At 36.3% G+C, this 18060-nt stretch overlaps 1 protein-coding gene across 1 annotated transcript in view; it reads left to right on the top strand.

Moving 5' to 3' along the window:
- The window catches only part of DNTT (DNA nucleotidylexotransferase), a 94443-nt gene that overhangs the window by 54459 nt on the left and 21924 nt on the right, over positions 1-18060 (top strand). The window contains exons 8-10 of the mRNA XM_008949884.1: positions 3603-3681; positions 12441-12704; positions 14108-14191. Coding sequence (XP_008948132.1) covers positions 3603-3681; positions 12441-12704; positions 14108-14191 — 427 coding nt within the window. The remainder of the gene's footprint in view (positions 1-3602; positions 3682-12440; positions 12705-14107; positions 14192-18060) is intronic.

Genomic DNA, 18060 nt, shown 5'->3' with positions numbered 1-18060 from the left:
CTTTTTATAATAGTACTCAACTTTTATATAAAAGCCTTGTGATTAGAGTATGTAGGAAGTGGAATGTCAGAATCAAATCCCTACTTCTCCAACCATCCATTAGTATGCTAAAATCACTAGCCTGGGTGGATTTATGACACCCTGCAATGTTAAAGCAGGAGATCTCTAGAGCTAGGGAGAGAGTGTAATGTAGTGTACTCACTAGCATCTCCATTTAAAGAGAACTCTTAAGACTATTCTCCCTGCACTGAGAACTGGCTCCGTATTTCTATATTTAACAGCCAGTGTAACCAATAACTTAGTTGTGAGGATATCAAATACCATTCTTTTTCATGGCTGAGCAGTTTTAATCCAATAGCTAATAACAAGTAAGTAAAAAACCTGTATGTGCTAGTGTGGACCCAAAGGCCATCTCCAAACTCTGGTCCTCGAACTGTACCCCAGTGGAAGGCAGAAGGAGAGGAGACTGAACAGATGCCACCTGTGAAGTAGGAACATTGCCAATATTCCTAACAGAAAAATAGGGCAATCAAAAGATGAGGCATCGCTGTATCAATCACTAGGTTAACAAATGCAAAACAAAACCGGGCACTGACAGCATCAATTTGGTGTTTGTTTTTCAAACAAGGTCTTTGTTTTCATTTAAGTGAATAGTGCTTAGTTAAGCCCCTTCAGTCTCTATATCATGGTGGAGCCTACCTATAGCCTTGTGTAAGGACCCTGCTCTCTTGAACGTGATGAGGTTTGAAAAAGACAGCAGCCTGGAGTATTTCTCTTGCTGAGCTTCATGAAGGAACAAGACATTAAGGTTTCATCTCTGAGGCAGTTAATCAGGTGATGAATTCTGGATTTTCATAGCTAGATGTCTGGCACCATGGTGTTTAACTTGTATGTAATCAAGTCCTCTGTCATGTCTAGTCTTTAGGTAGATAGCATCAGCTTCAACAAACTGTTGCTGTGTATATAGAATTAATCATTGATAAAGAAATACATATTCTGAGCCTGGGACAGAGCACCTTGGCACTATCGGATCCAATGTGAGTTTTATGAATACCAATGCCCACATTTGTATGTATACACACACACAAATATATCACTATAAATATGTGTGTGAAAAGCCCTACTGTGCTGAAATCCATGGTCATGTTCCCTTCAGCTTCGATAGAATGATGGTCTGAATCTATTGCACTTTCCTGCATTTTTTTTCCATGACTTACATGCCATGAGGATCGTATATGATACTGCTTTTTAATTTGCTAGATTGTAGATAGTTTTTCCATTTCAAGGAAGTTAATACATTTTTCTAGGATGAAATAAATTATTTGGTAAAAGGTACTAGTGGAAACTAGACTAAATGTTCCATTATTACAGAATAGTAGGGGTTAGAAGGGACCTCTGGGGATCATCTAGTCCAACTCCCCGTTGGACTCTCTCCAGTAGTTCCCTAACCAGTAACAGCCTGACAAATTCAGTCAGAAATTAAAAAGTGAATGAGTTGAAAAAGAAGCTGAAATATAACTCTAACAATAACAATGACTTTATATCATGTACTTTTACATGAGATTTAAGCACATTAACTTCAAAAATAAAAAACATTTCAATAAATGCTCTCTGTTTTGGGAAATAGATGGTCAGTGAAACACATTAGGTTTCTTGGGATTTTATGTCTGAATTGATGCAGGATTTTGTAGATGTTGTTAAGCTAAAATATGTATGTGTTGAGTTACCAGGGAAAGAATGAGGAACCAGCTCCTCATTCCATCAGCTTCCAATTTCTTACTTTGATTTTTATTTTTTTGAAAATAATATTAAGCAAGTTTTCTTATGCCACTTTCCTCATCTCTAAGATAAGAATAGTAAATTCCTTCCCTTTGAAAAAACATTTTGAGATATGTAAGTAAAAAGTGCTATGTAAGAGCTTTGGATTATCATGGTAATTTAAGAGATAATGAATGCTATCCTACAAAATAACTCTGTTATTTTATATGTAACTCTGCAAGTGTTAAATGGAATACTAGATATTTTTTAACTTCTTGAGTTTGAATTGCTGTTCAGCTTCTAAGCCTAGACTGATGCTTTAAAACTTTTTCTGAAATAATTTCCACCTGTTTAAGCAGTTTTGACTTTGCTGCAGACATGGCACAACACTAGGGAGTGAGTCATTATAGTGAGTTCGACTGCATGTCAAACGTAAAACCTGGGTTTTTGTTTCCTTACATCTTGCTGCTAACACTGTTCAACTATCCATCAGTTAGATGATTTCCTGTCACACAAGTGGCAGTTGACATGTCTGCCAATCAGTTCTTTTTCTACAAATTTCCAAGTTTAAGCTATCAAATTGTTTTATGCACTATTTTAAGAGAATGAACAATTTCATCAAATACAAAAAAGTAAATATTTTGTTTTGTTTGTTTCCTATTTTCATTCCTTGTATAATCATTTCCAAGTTCTCTGAATACTGGGCACAGTGTTGAATTGGAATATACCCAAGCTATGACATCATGTACCCTTGTGAACCTCAACAAGAGCAGACTTTTCCCATAAACACATGAAAAAGATTTGGAGATGTACTGAATTTATATGCTGCTACTCCAGATTTTGGATGCTTACTCTATCTTCTGCACACTGCACCTAGTTGCAGAAATACATCCTCTGCTTTCTCCTTAGGCTGGCCAGATTATACCAAATAAATAGATGTGTATACACTCCTTGTTGCAATATTTAGACCAAAAGGGAAACTTTATATTCGTTCTGCAATCCTCAGATAAATTGTGCTCTAAGATAAATTTTCAGATGTTCTCAAACATTTTATAACTTTTTTTTTTTTGTGTCCATTGACAGATTCATCTTAATCTGATTTAAGTATAAAACATTTGATCAGTAGATGAAAGGCAAGCCAAATGCTTATAATTACATGAAGAAACACAAGAGGTTATGACATCATTTTTCATTAATAACATTTACAATTAAACTTTATACGTGTGGATTTAATTGTAAAATCCTTAGTGGGTATAATAAACAAGCTTTAGTCATATTAAGGCTGAACTGTTCTCAAAAAAATCAAGCTCAATCTCTGCATAAAACATTGTTATATTTTAAAAGATAAGGAGAAATGTAAAACACTCAGAAATTTTGCCTGCCATTAAAAGAAACAATATAATTATTCATAATTATAGTTTTGTTCATGAGAGTGTCCATCAAAAGTTAAAGGAGAATATTTAAGCCTGCGATAGTCAGTCTGACAAGTTTACCTGCTGTTACTGCACTTGATTCATAATATATACCGTGGTATTTTGATTATGACTTTTTATTCAGAGATGACTGTAACCTTCTTTTCCAGGACTTAAGGAGAAGAAATAAAGAGATTTAACATCACCAAATGGACCTGCATTATCTAGTTGAACAGAGAAAATACATCAAAAAGCTTACATTATTGCTCAACAAAGAACGCTGACAGACCAAATAAAAGAAATAGAAGATTCCATTTTGATTATGTTTCCAGAAACATTGCTATCACTTTATGCTGCAAACTTTTTCTAATGCAGTAGTGTTAAATTTAACAGAAACTTAACTCTTTTAGTCTTGTTATTTATTGCTTGTAGGGGTAAGAAGATTGGACATGATATAGACTTTTTGGTCACCAGTCCAGGACTAAAAGAAGATGGAGAACTTCTGCATAAAGTTGTTGACCTGTGGAAAAAGCAGGTATGAACTAAATAATCAGCCAAAAAAGGCATGTTCTAACATCACTGAACTAAGCCTATGTAGCACCTGAAGGATGCTGACTCATTTTTACAGATGGCTGCAATATTTTGAAATAGGATATTGCTCTATTTGCTAATCATGATGATCTAGTGCCTCCTCCAGCTCTGAATGTTGAACATTGTATCAGAAGTACTCTACACACATTCTGTTGTACCTTATCCTAAGAACATACAGCTAGTCAGAGATAAATCAAGCTAGGTGGGGTTTTGAGTGACACAGAAAAACTGTTAACTGGTTTTGTTTATTTTTTTCTTGAGATGGGAGTAGGTTCTCCCAAGGGGAACTTGGGAGCTTCAGCTTTAAATGTAGTGGATTTAGATGCCAGCATAGTGTAATGTGAGCAAGTCTGTAAGCCTATGTACCAAAAGTTTGGAATTCTGGTTTCCTTTCAGCCCGTAGATTAGCATTTTTTTCTGGCTTCTTTTAGAATATTGGCAAAATTGATAGTCTTCCATGATGTCTGTGTTTTAAAGAATGCACACATTTTACAGATGAGCTATTCATCTATCGGTTTTGGTGGGTTTGGATTTTTTTTTCCTCTCCTCTTCAGATTTCTTCACTTCTGAGCAGCTTTAAAGTTGGAGGAGTCTGAATTATAACAGGTGCAGGCACCTCAGAATTTTCCTGGATCAGAAATATAGTATGTTTGGAACAATGAGCTGTTATTTCTTATTCTACCTATCTTGCCAGCTAAGTTATCTTTTAACATTTACTACCTGTACTGTTCAAAGGAATTGAGTACCTTTCAACACGTAAAAGGCTAACACTCTGTCCTAGGTAAATCCAAATGCCCCACTGCTAAGTAAAGTCAGCTTTCAGTTAAGATACCCTGGAGAGAATGTTTTTGATTTGATTCTTGAACTCTCTGCTTTAACTGAGGTATAATGGGTTAACACATGAAAGATATTAAAAACATCTAAGCAGACAAAAACTTATCTGACTGTATAAAGTTAGCTATTTCAAGGTGGTCAAAACCTTTCAGCTAGCTTTAATGGCAAGGCTTCATACTTGTATTTTTCTGATAAAATACCACCTTAGCTAAAATCGTCTTCCTTCAGTTGACTTTTGGATTTGGAAATGTTAATTTTTATTTTTTGTTTTTAATTTTTGTGACTTCCATCCTAATTCTGTATGTAAGTGTATGTATTGAAGTAGATTGCTAGCAGGTATAATTTATCATATTCCAGTGAAAAGTAATGAAGCCATGGCAATTAATGAATGCTAAAGAGCTACTTGATTTTTATCGCTTTATTATTTCTTTCTTTTTCAGTCTTCTGTTCCTTTTATTATGAGAAAAGTCATGTTTCTTTTTGGAAGCTGCCCTTTTACCTTCTCAGGCAGACTTGAACTTCTAGGAAGCGTGGGTGGTTCCTCCAAAAGATCATGTTTATTATCACACAGCAGAAAGGAAAAGTGATGACAGGCTGAGGCTAGAGCCTGCCCTGAGAGCAGCTTTTCAGTCTTTCTCCATTTTATCACAGGCCACTTACATTAATGAGATCAATGGCTGTGATCTGAGAAGTCTGGCAACTGCTGAAGCTTTTCAGGTCTGAGCTGCTTTCATTAAATGGAGTTGAAAGGAAAGAAATAGAAAATAAATTGTTTCTTGCAGATTTTCTTTTTAAGGACATAATTTGGCAGTAGCAAGTGCAGAGAGAGTATAGGAGGTCAAGGGTAGGCAAGAGTTTGATGAAAAGATTAGGACTTCTCCAGGAATCCCAGCATGAAGGAAATGTCAGAGGAGCAGATGCACGGTGGCAGTAGAAACTAAACCTAAGCAAGCTAGATCTTGTTTAGAGCTATGAAGAAATATTTTCCATGTTTTTTGTCCTCCAGAATTTTTATGGGTTATACCACAAGCTATACTGCATCTTTACTGGGGCAGTTGTAACATACAGTCTTTTACTGGCACTACTGAAAAATAAGCTGCCAGCAAAATAAAACTGCAAACAAGAAAGATAGGCATTATACTGTTTTATTTCTTTTGATTTCTAAAGGGGAGGGGAGAACAAAAAAACCTCCCAAACCTAAAGCACTTATACTTTTTGATAGTACACCTGTTGTCTGCTTCACAGCTTTCCACCTTTGTGCTACTCCTTCAAAGTCCAAATTCATGAAAGAACATCACTGAGGTCATAATGTTGATCTCCTTTTGGCAGCTCTTAGTGAAGGATTCTGAAATATTTAGCTTTAAATTATGGACCTTGGCTTTATTTAAATAGCTTAAAAGGGACTTTTTCTTAGCTGAGAGTTTTAATGTAACAAGATCCTTCCATTGAAAGATGTTGAAAAGTAAGTGGTTAAATCAACACCGTCATTCTATTTGATGCAGCATCACCAGGGATAAATGGGCTGAGGAACAGAGAACACAAAGTCTCCATTGAGTTTCAAAGTACAGTGGCAAAATAGAAAAGCTGCATTGCAGTACACAGGTTATGGTTTTAATGGTTCCAAAAAGCTTAAAGAAAGTAAGAAGTTAATACTGTGTCTTGGAGCTTGGAAGTCTGTGGGTTAACAGCGTGAACCATCTGTGTCCATGCAACTTCATTCACATACTGCATAAAGACATTTTCATTTTTTGCTAAAAACTTATACAGCTGTATTTAGCACTGTTCCTGTTGTCACGTACATACTTTCAACAAAGGAAGAGATACTGTTACTACAGGTATTCCTACACTTCTTTTTCCCTTTTTTTTACACTTTTTTTCCCCTTGCAGCTATGTTATTATTTATTGTAAAGTTATTATGTTATTATTTATTGTATGGTTATTTATGTAACTATAAAGTATTTTATTTTTTGGCCTTTAGGAAAATGATGAATGCAGATGCCTGCCTGTGCTTAATTATTTCAGTATATTAGTGGTCTTTTTAAACCTTTAGTCACCCTTGCTAAGTTGAAGAGATCAGGAATGAGAATGCTTAAGGTGGATGGATGGTGAGGAGCAAGTGGCCAGTCTCACTTCTTAATTGCTGGAAAGAGTTTTTTGTAAACAGGGCTTACAGAATAGCAGCACATTCATTATTGAGTAACAGCTGTATTTTAACAGCAAAAATACCTGTTTCTAAGACAAGATACAGAAATGGTAAAGAGGTCAGAACAAAGGTTTGTTTTTCGGTGGTTTGTTTTCCCTCCCCAGATGAACACTCTGCCCATAAGGATGCAGAGCTCCTTTGTGAATACATATTTTGTCACCTTTTGACTCAATGCATTGTGAATTTTTTGTTGCATTCTGGCTCAGCTTTATCAGGAGCAGGGGACATTCTTACCTAAAATAGACTATTGCATGGTGGTTAGAGCATTGGACAAGAGAGAAGCTGGCTTAAATTGCTTTAGGCAGAGAATGGGGCTGAATCTGAGAGTTCTGCTTATGAGGTTATTGCATAAAGTAGGCAGAAGTGTTTCATTTCCCGCTATGTTTTAAGTGAAGAACCAGACAACAGTGTTATTTCTTCTGACATCTGATCTTTCTGGTGTGTATTTTATATCTCTGTGTGACTAAGTACATATGTATATGTCCTTATCTATCGAATTATCCTGCTCAACGATGCAAATGCTCATGGCATAGAGAGAGGGAAACATCTTCATTTCTGGGCTCCAGTTCTGGTTTGTCCATTGCTGTTGGAATCAGGCTATTCATCCAGAATTAGACTGTCCTGACATACAGGGAACTTCAAGATGAAAAAGGGCCCAAGATGGCTTCGTGGGTATGCAGCAGCTGCAAACTTTTGTATTGCTGATGAGCCATTCACTAATGATTCCTCACCCTAACAGGGCTCCCAGGCATCAGTTCCTTGAGCTATTCTGCTTTAGGTGAACAGCTGTCTCACCTAGGTAGAGATTTTACTGAACTAACATGCCTACATCTTATTTTGGTTTAGCTATAGATATTTCACTAAAAAAAAATAATAATCCAGCTTCACTTTATTAAACCATCTCAGAAAGAAATTAAGAGTCACAACATATATACATTTCAGAGGAACATACTGGATTACATTTTCACATGGTATACAATGTTCCTACCTAGTTTTAACAGAATTAATCCAGCTACTAACAATTATGAATAATGACAGCTTGTAACATTAGGAATAGCATAGGCCACTAATGACCATATTTGATTTTTCAGCTATTTAATATTTTTCTAAAATGTCACACTTTTCTTCAGTTTGATTATGGATTTACTCCAATATCAGTACTATTGATTTGCAAGCGCTCAGTCTATTTAAGTAAAAGTACATAATAATTCAAAAAAAGGGAAAATTCTTGTGGGTGTTAACATAACAGCCCTAAAAATATACATTTGTTTTTGATGGTGTTGTAAATTAATTAATAAATTAATTTACTTTAAATTTATTAATAAAGTGCCCACATATTAAAACTTGATTGTGTAAACAAGGTCTACAGCACTCTATGGTGTATAGATCAAGAAGAAAATTGCAAAGAACTGCAAATTCCCTGACACAGAGTAATGATAAGGCTGCTGTTTTGTAGATAGCGATAGCCAAAACTTTACACAATCTTCATAGCTGACTGCTCCTTCAGGCAATACTTTTTCAAAATGTACAGAAGTGTCATTTCAGCTTTACTTTATGGAGTGATGGTGATGTCCAGTGCCTAATCAAATTAGGTTATTTGGAAACATTATCCCAATGGATATGACCTAGGCTTTGGCTCCTATTTAATGGTGATATCCTGACTTTGCACCAGGTTTCAACTGTTTATTGAACTCAGCACTTGTGTAATTGTTGCCTAATTATTTTTTTTAAGTTGAAATAGATGTTTACAGTGGTCTACACACTCTCATGCTCTTCCTATTAGCTTTAGAATTGCCCAGCCAACAAACTATGAAAAACAGTGCAGAATAACCCAGAGAAAGGTAGTCCTAAAATATCTTCTAGTCACACTTGCTAATTGTGGCTATCTGCAAATACTTAAGGCGTATTCAGTTAACTCTCAGAGACCCCAATAAGTGTTCCCTTTAAGTTCCTAAATATGAAATTAGGATAAGAAAAAAACAAAATGGAAAAGAGACCTGTCTTTAAATGTTGTGTTTTAACAGGCAGAATTTGTAGTCTTCAAGCAGCTGAGAGATTTCAAGAGGGACACCTTTTGTAAATGTCTTTAGGTAAAGGGAATTTCTTGCTTTCTGATGTGGGCAATACAGTAAAGACTGACATACCCAATTTACCTTGTTTTCTTTTACAACTATATATTCCTGTAATGAACAGCAAGCTAGAACAAATTATTCTGAAGGCTAAGAAAAGCAGGTGCAGAAGAGATCATCTATAAGATGATAACAGAGCTAGGTGTTAGAATGAAAATATTGATGAAGCAGAGCATACTATGTATTATGAAAAGTTAAAAATTAATGTCTTAAAAGGCCTAAGCATTTTATGTCAAGGGCATTTTATCTATTACAGACACACAGGTAATACATAATCCTATCTCCTCAAGAGTTTATAGGCTAAAAATCCAAGTATGTGATACTGGTGGCCATGTGTGACTATCCCCAGATTCTGAGAAAAAAACATTCTCTAGGTGTTCATCTCCTTACCCATGAAGTGAGAAACCATTGCAGACTGTGATACCTTGCTGGAATGCTCAAGTGATCAGAAGCAAAACTCCTACTTAAAGCTTCTCATCTACAACAAGAATTCCATTCATTTAGTTGTCCATCTGAAAATGAGCTTTGATTTCTGATTGCTTGCACTAAAACTGAGGAGATTTCAATTTCATTTGAACAAAGAGGACACAAAAACAGATCTAAACTGTGGTAAATGTGCAAAACTAGTGATCTGAGCACATTGTCTACGAGTACCATTCAGGTACTGGAAATGCAGGTAGTTTGAACTATAAAAAAAGACTTACCAAAACCTAATCTAGTTAGGATTCTGCCTGTGAAAAGAAATTATTTAGATTCCTTCTGAGGTATGCTATGTAATGCCCCAAATCTGAAAGAGACAAAAAGGAAAATGAAACTAAAGGTGAGAAAGCACTGATGAAGTAGGTAGAAGATTTTTACAGAGAATGGGAAGATTGTCAGTATTTAATCAAAGCTTGAAGTCACCAATTAATGGCCACTGTTCAATGACATTGAAAGCATTTTTTTCACATTAAAAGCAACAAAATTAACCTGAAGGCAGGCATAGTTTCATCAAAAGAGTGATAGAATAAGCAGTTTTGCATTAACATTCAACAGCTGTTTTGAGTCTCTATTTAGAAATAGCAAGCATCAGTGCCTTGTGACATATGGGTGAAATTAAGAAAAAATTATTATCTATTTTAAAGATGGATGTGAGACAGCACCTGCTAAAATTAAGCATTTTCACATCAGCAGACTTGGAAACTAGTAATCTAAGAGAATGAGCTACATAAGGAATTTTCTTCTTTTAGTTTATAATAAATCTTCAAAATCAGGAAAAAAATCCAAAAAAGTGAAAGAATGTCAATGCAAATCAAATAGTCACCATTAAAAAGGCTGGCCTAGTGACCCACAAAAAAGCCTGTGACTGATTACTGGCAAAATAATGGGATCATTAGTTTAGAACTATCAACAAAAAAATGGAGGCTGAAAATATAATAATACCTCTCAGTGTCTCTTCATGGAAATCAAACTAAGTGGTTTTGTTATGCCTTTTTTTTTTTCTCAGAATTAAGCTCTGAATGATAAAAGTAATTTTATTGTTGTAATTGTTGTCTGAGGTATTTAACACATTATCACATAAAGTCAGCACACTTACACTATATAAAAGAAATAGTAAAACCCCAGAGTTTAATATGGAGATGTTATTCCAAAATTCAGTTTATTGTCACCTGTGTTCATAGGAGGTCTGACCTGGATACCACTGTAGTTAAACCATTGACAGTCATCAAATAAAACTACTTCTATACACTCTCAATTCATTATTGCAATTAAAAAAAAAAAAAAAATCAACGGAACTAGTATGATTCTTTACCATCCATTAAGGGATATGTTACCTAAAAGTCAGGAGGAATTCTTGACTATGCTTTTTTATGGTGAGACTAGTATAAGAATTCCTCATCCAGAGGAGGGAAAATTTCTAAACATTTAAAGAACTTCAAAGGAAGGGTTTGATCAATGTGTAGGTTCAAAGAAATGTAAAAGGAGATTTATCAAAAGACGTGACAGTTGTAGCCTTGTTGCAGGTGAAAACTAATGAGTTTATCTAGTCAGAACATGAAGTTTGCAAGATCAGCTTAGTAGTTTTCCTTCTAGTAGTAACAGTTGAACACTTAGTAGACTATGAACAAAGTGTTTTATGCCCTGTTGTTGCTGACCTTCATAACAAAGTTAAATTCCTTTTGCAAAGGCAAACCTCAGAAGTTTCTAATTTCTATGAAACCAGGAGCTCAGAGGAGGCAGTCACAGTAGTCTCCCACATTTTATGAATCTATAAAAGCTAAATTAATAGCGAGTGTACCAGGGCTTAGCCATACATCTTGGTGTTCTCATCATGTGGAACCTCTCCCGGAAAGCAGATTTTTTTTTTTTTTGCCTGCTGGGCCCTCCTGCTACAGATGACTTCAGTGACACTGAACATTGCTGTGTTATTATGTATCAAGCTCCGTTTCTATTCTGAAGATTCACGGATGACTTAAGGAAGTGGTGTGATGGACAATATCTGCTTTATTTCTTTGTAATTGTGTATTTGATGTTTTGTATTCTTTAAAAAAGGTGTGCTAGGCAGCAGAGAGAAGGGGGCTGCTCCTTCTCTTGTCCCAGGTGCTGAGCTTCAGGTGGCAAGAGGTTTTCTGGCTGGTGAGGGGAGACTGCACATTACCAGAGGGCAGCTGGACACACAAGACCTCTAAGCTGTGGGAGTGCAGCATAAATTTGAGATGCTCAGGAAATCAGTAGCCCTGGAAACTGCCTAGAAATGCAAAGAACAGGCACAGGGACAGGATGGAGGAATGACAGAAAGATACTTTTCCTAAGGGCCTAGAGGCGATAGTGCAGAGCTCACTAACTCCAGGAGCCGTTGAAAGGCTGCTGGTTACAGAGCAAGGCTGGAAGAAAGCACTACCTCTTTCTGCCCAACCCTTCCTACGGTGCTAGATTAGAAGGAATCATTTCATGATGCTCTGTTCTTTATTATAAAAAGAAAATCTTATTTATATTTTAATGAAATCTGTCTCTTGAGGAACAGCAGGTTTAGTGCACTCCCTTCAAAAGAAAAGCACAGGCAGAGCCTTTCCATCTCTTTGGAGACTTCAGACCTTGTCCCAGGGAAATCTCACACAACAGACACTGTCCAAATGCTCTGCTTGAAATGTGTCAGCAAGGCTGTGCTTTAGAATAATCGATTTTTCTAGATGTCTGCCAAGTGAAAAAGTCTCAGTCCCTACTCAGAAATTTCCATTGACATAACTACAAAAAGGTTAGGAGGAAAGAATGGAGGGAAGAATTACAATTACTTTCCCCCTAGTACAGGGCAGGACATTGCCACTATCTCATCACCACCATTGCAGATTTCCCTCAAAGGAAAGGTTTTTCCAGAAGCTGCAGCTGTTTCATGTCTCTGCTTAACCCAAATTTGGCCCAGCATAGTTCTGTGTTTACTGGAACTGCATATTACTTTAAGGCAACTATGTAGAAACTCTGGAATTGCAGGAAAACCAGTCCAGCATTTCAATGTGAGCAATTTCTTCTCCTTAGGGCTTACTCCTATATTGTGATATCATTGAATCAACTTTTGTAAAGGAACAGATACCAAGCAGAAAAGTTGATGCCATGGATCATTTTCAGAAGTGTTTTGCAATTTTGAAATTGTATCAGCCAAGAGTAGACAACAGCAGTAACAACACATCAAGAAAATTTGATATGGCAGAAGTCAAAGACTGGAAGGCAATCCGTGTGGATTTGGTCATAACCCCCTTTGAGCAATACCCATATGCTCTGTTGGGCTGGACAGGCTCCAGGGTAAGTAGCCACAACAATCTATGTGTTCTTAATATTGCTAACCTATTTTTGCCGTTTCAGTACCATTCAGCGTTCATGGATTTAAAAAAAATAAATATTCCTTCTCCCCACACATCACATTTCATGCTGTCATCAACTTGTGGCCATAAGTTTGAGCTGATGAACTCATCACTGACATTTATGGATGTCTCTCTAGAGGACCCAACATCTATTTTCTTGAAAGCTTGTTGTTTAGGTTCATGGACTGAAGGGCTAGATTTTCAGTCAATTGCATTGTCTTTTTACATCATATTAGTGTTAACAAGCAATTTAAATGTTTACTTGGTACAGAGATGATTTGGAAAATGTTACAGATTTTTATAGGAAATTAAACACTTGATGAATAGATGTTCTGAATTAGAACTTAATTTGAAAACAATTTGACATCTTTATTATTCAATAAGGTAAAATGTTTTGTTTCAGATGTAGTTTAGTTTTTTTTAAAAAAAAACACTTTTAAGATTTACACTTTTTGAACTAAAATAGAATGTTTTGATTTATATTTTAATAAGAAAACTTGAAATTATGACACTTTCACTGTGTCTACTATGAAAGTAGGTATCAAATAGTACAGTATTTTCAAAATAAAAAATTATATCTAAATGCAAACTCAAAGCTCAAATGATTAATTTATCTCTGAACAGAATTACTTTTTAATCTGTTCTACATGCTTGCCTTCTGATGTTCATTTTCTGAGGGAGTGATTACATGGTATAATGGAGGTCTCCTGAGCCTGCTCTGAATGATCTTTTTGATGTGCTAGAAGTAGTACAGGTGCATTGCCACTTAGTTCTACGCAGGTTATTGGAAGCAGGATGTTTTAGACTAGGCAAAACGTTGCAATTGTGTTCTCCTGCAGAGCCGATGAGTTACTTCAGTCACTTTTCTTTTTGGGATAATAAAAGGTATTTATTTGGACCTTTAATTCAGTTCTATGGACTCTGGGGTCCTTCTTATCCTGGAAATGTTTGGCTACTTGAAAGCCCTTCTCTCAACAACTCTGTAGGTGGGTGTCTAGACTTAAAAATGCACTTTGTGAACCACTTTGAGTAGGCAATGACTCCATCTTTCTCTGCCTTACTCAGCTCCTACTCCCTGTTGAGATAATTCACTTACAGATTGTGAAAGTCCATCATAGACTTATTTTCTCATACAGTACCCAATTATTCTTAGAGTAACTGAAATGATGGACCATTGTCTATATAAAACATCCTTTCAGGTGACCCATTTTTTCAGACCATACTCTGTTAATAGAGGCAGTTTTTACATCTTAGTTTATTATTTGCTTTAGTGTTGGAGCTCTTATACAAAGGATCATAATTTTGCTTTGTCCGAATTGCTGATATTTGCCATATCTTTTACAGCAATTTGGACGTGATTTGCGGAGGTATGCTACTCATGAAAGGAAGATGATTTTGGATAACCATGCCTTATATGACAGGAGAGAGGTACTGTTTCTTCTCAAAAATAAAGCTATCATATTTTTATTTCTGAGTCTCCATTTTCAGGGTATTTTTATATTCAAGTATGTAGACTAGTTTAGCTTGATTTTATATCTATTATGTGATAAAACAGCCCCACCTTCACACAATTTATTTTCACTGACAGAGCTTGATTAAATGTGAACAAATAAGTCCAGAAATCTCTTTTGGTATTGCTGGGGTAATTTCTGAAATTTAACAGGAAACATATGTTAGATAATGGTGTTTGGAAGGAATTGAGCAACCTTCACAAAACTGAGAACAACTCATCGGCAACTGTTTGAAAAAAGTATTTTACTATTCCATTTCAGAATAAAAGATCATTTCTGTGCTGCAGGCAAAATTTCAGCAGGGATTATGCTGGCATATTGGAGGAAGATATTCAGTGGTACAGGCTCAGCTAGAAGGCCTGAGGAAGTTTTTGCAGGGTATGATACTAAGTGGAGATCACAGGCTGTCCTGCTTTTAACACCCTGCATTCAGAAGTCCAAGTGAAGTTCTGTTTAGTCAGGCTTGCCACTCTTGGTAGTATTTTTGGTCTAAATGTTCTACTGATCTCTGCATTTGTCTAGCTTAATGTTTGTAATTGTATTCAGCCATTTTAATAATAGGCAAAAATCAATATTGAAGATGTTTATTGATGTCATTATAAGGGAAGGCAAAAATACTATGTCAAGGTTTTACATTAATCTTTTCTATATATTCCTGCTTTTAGCATCTTTGCTTACATACAGACAATGTCTCAATGTTTGTGAGACGCAAAAGTGATCCAAGCCCTCACTTCATTTCAGCTGTCTCGATATGTACTGGTCAGGCTCAGATGCTATGCCATCCTCAGACCATGCAGAAACCTGGGAAAATCATCAGACTAATGATTCATTTAGTCAAATATCCTGTCTCCAACAATTGTCAATACTAGATGCTTTAGAAGAAAATATAAAATTGCATAATAGAAAAATATGCTATCAAATGCCTAAGGGGGGAATTTTCTTCCTGAGGTCAGAGATGATGTCAATGTGTTTCTGCCTGTCTTTCATAGTTTGAAAGCATTCAAAACATAAACTCTTTGCCTCAATGTAATATAGCAAAAGTTATTATCTACAAGTTAATATGTGCTCCCTTAAATAAGTTTTTGGGTGTAACAGATAACTGCACTAGGGAAATACAAAGAATTTAAGAAATGCCAGTGTTATTTTTTATTGGCAGCAAAATTTGCCTGCCTGGCATGCAAGTATATATCATTATATCTGCTTGCTTTTACCTAGAACCCTGAGGTGTTCAGTGATGCAAACCAGACATTGTTCAATCATGAACAGCATCGATCAGTATAATTTTTTTTCTTTATTGTGTTTAGGCTTTATATCTGACATACCGTTTAAATCTTTCTGGGAAAGAAAATGTGAGTTTCCGTGTGTATTTCACTGAACTAGTCAGGACATTTCATAGATAAATGATGAGTTTATCTTCACAATGCCCTCTGGGAAGAAAGGTGCTCTTGTCTTCCCAAATTTTCAAGTAAAGTACTGAGGCAGAGAAACATTTAAGGCCCTAAAAATCCATTGATTTGAAGGCCTTCCTGTTTGCAGTGTCTGGCCTGAATTTTCTCTTGTTGAGTATCTGCCTCAGGACTTTGAAAAATACATAGAAATATGTGTATCCATGTTATGCTTCCCAAAGCCATCAGCTGTAGCTGAAACTGAATCTCAAGACCTTCTGTAAGTCTGGGTCTCAACTTATATTTCCTCACTACACTGCCCAAACTTGAAAAAAAAGAATTAGTGAGAAGAATGAGAAGCAAGACTTAAAAAATGTTTCTTGTTACTTATTATAATGAAGGAATTCTATGACAAGGGCAAGGAAAAAAATGTCCTTCAGGGCAAATTTCAACCATCTTAACCATGAAGATCTTAATCTAGGACTTCTAGATATGAAATGACAGACATGAATGGATCAATTGTTCCTTAGGGGTGTTTGTGTTCTGCTTTCAAATATCTGTTCATCATCACCCCCCTCAATAATATCTAAGTCTCCCTTTTCTCATTTAATCCCAGACATAGCCAGTTTACTTCCAAATTTTATTTTCTGCTGCAAAGCACAGATGTACTGCAGATTTCAAAACAAGAAGTCATGTAAATCTGTTGATACAGCTTACTGCTGCTCTTGTCTCAGCATTCTCAGAAATAGCTAAATTACACCAACTGAAATTTTCCATAAGGAAAGAAAATTCTAAGGCAGATTCTTGATGTGAAAAATTTCAGACCAAGTGGCACTGTAGTTATAATCTACTTAAAACAGGGTCTTTTATCAAGTAGCGTCATTCTAACAAGAAGCAGGGAGACTCACCCCATCCCCTGTCCTTCTAAGTAGTCTACTATTTATAACACAGTATGTTAAATTCCAAATTTTTTTCTTATTTTTTAACTTTACGATTCTAACAAGAAGCAGGGAGACTCACCTCCATCCCCTGTCCTTCTAAGTATTCTACTATTTATAACTTAGTATGTTAAATTCCAATTTTTTTTCTTATTTTTTAACTTTACAATTTTGTGTTAAGTTATTCCCGTGAAGGACATTTTGTAAAAAAAAAAAACAACCAAATTTTTTAACTTTACAATTTTGTGTTAAGTTATTCCCGTGAAGGACATTTTGTACAAAAAAAAAAAAAAAACAAACTTCCATACTGCCACCCAGTGTGTATTAAAGTCAAGAATGTGCATAATACAGCAATGGTGTCTGCAACTGAAACTTGAGATGATGACCCATAAGAGAAGAGGAGAACTTTGCAGTAAGTTGTGCAGCTGCCAAGGCTGATTAATTTTTAGGGTCATGAGGTTAGTAAACTTAAAATCAGTGATAAAAATGCGAAGTAACTTTAGTGCTCTTTCAGTGAACATACACCCAAATTGTGAAATGTTTAGCAATTTGTTTCTTAATATAATTGTGAAGCCTAGAGAATCTTCTTTACTGTAATTCTAGTGCTTTTTTTTTAAAAAAAATTTCACTATGGGAGAACACTAGAAACGTGGATGCTTCATCTGTACCAGCTCTTAAATTTGGACTGGAACATGAGCATATGTTTGTAGATAACATGAAGTTAGCTGGGTATGTTAATCTGCCTGAGGGTAGGGAGGCCCTTCAGGGAGACCAACAAGCTGTGGTCAGTTGTATGAGGTTTTATAAGGCCAAGTGCAGAGTCCTGCACATGGGCTGCAGCAACCCCATGCAAAGCTGTAGACTTGGGGAGGAGTGGCTGGAAAGCTGCTTAGCAGAAAGGGACATTGAGGTGTTGGCTGACAGACAGCTGAACATGAGCCAGCAGCATGGCCAGGTGCCAAGAAGGCCAATGGTATCCTGGCCTGTATTAGGAATAGTGCAGTCAGCAGGACTAGAGAAGTGTTTGTCCCACTGTACTCGGCACTGGTGAGGCCACATCTTGAGTACTGTGTTCAGTTTGGGGCACCACAGTACAAGAAGGACATTGTGGTTCTGGAGAGGGTGCAAAGAAGGGCAACAAAGCTGGTGAAGGGTCTTGAGGATGAGCCTTATGAAGAAAGGTGGTTGAGGGAAATGAGGTTGTTTAGCCTGAAGAAGAGGAGGCTGAGGGAAGACCTTATTGCTCTCTTAAAACTAGCTAAGAGGAGGTTGTAGAGAGGTGGGTGTGTCCTCTTCTTAGGTGTCACAACTGGCAGGACAAGAGGAAATGTTATTAAGTTATGCCAAGGGAGGCTTAGGTGAGACTTTAGGAAAAACTTCTTCACCAAAAGGGTGATTAAACACTGCAACAGGCTTCCCAGGGAAGTGGCTGAATCGCCATCCCTGGAGCTCAGAGATGTAGA

This window comes from Merops nubicus, unplaced genomic scaffold, assembly GCF_000691845.1.
Source record: "Merops nubicus isolate BGI_N331 unplaced genomic scaffold, ASM69184v1 scaffold7851, whole genome shotgun sequence".
NCBI lineage: Eukaryota > Metazoa > Chordata > Aves > Coraciiformes > Meropidae > Merops > Merops nubicus.
This window is presented reverse-complemented; position numbering and strand designations above follow the sequence as displayed.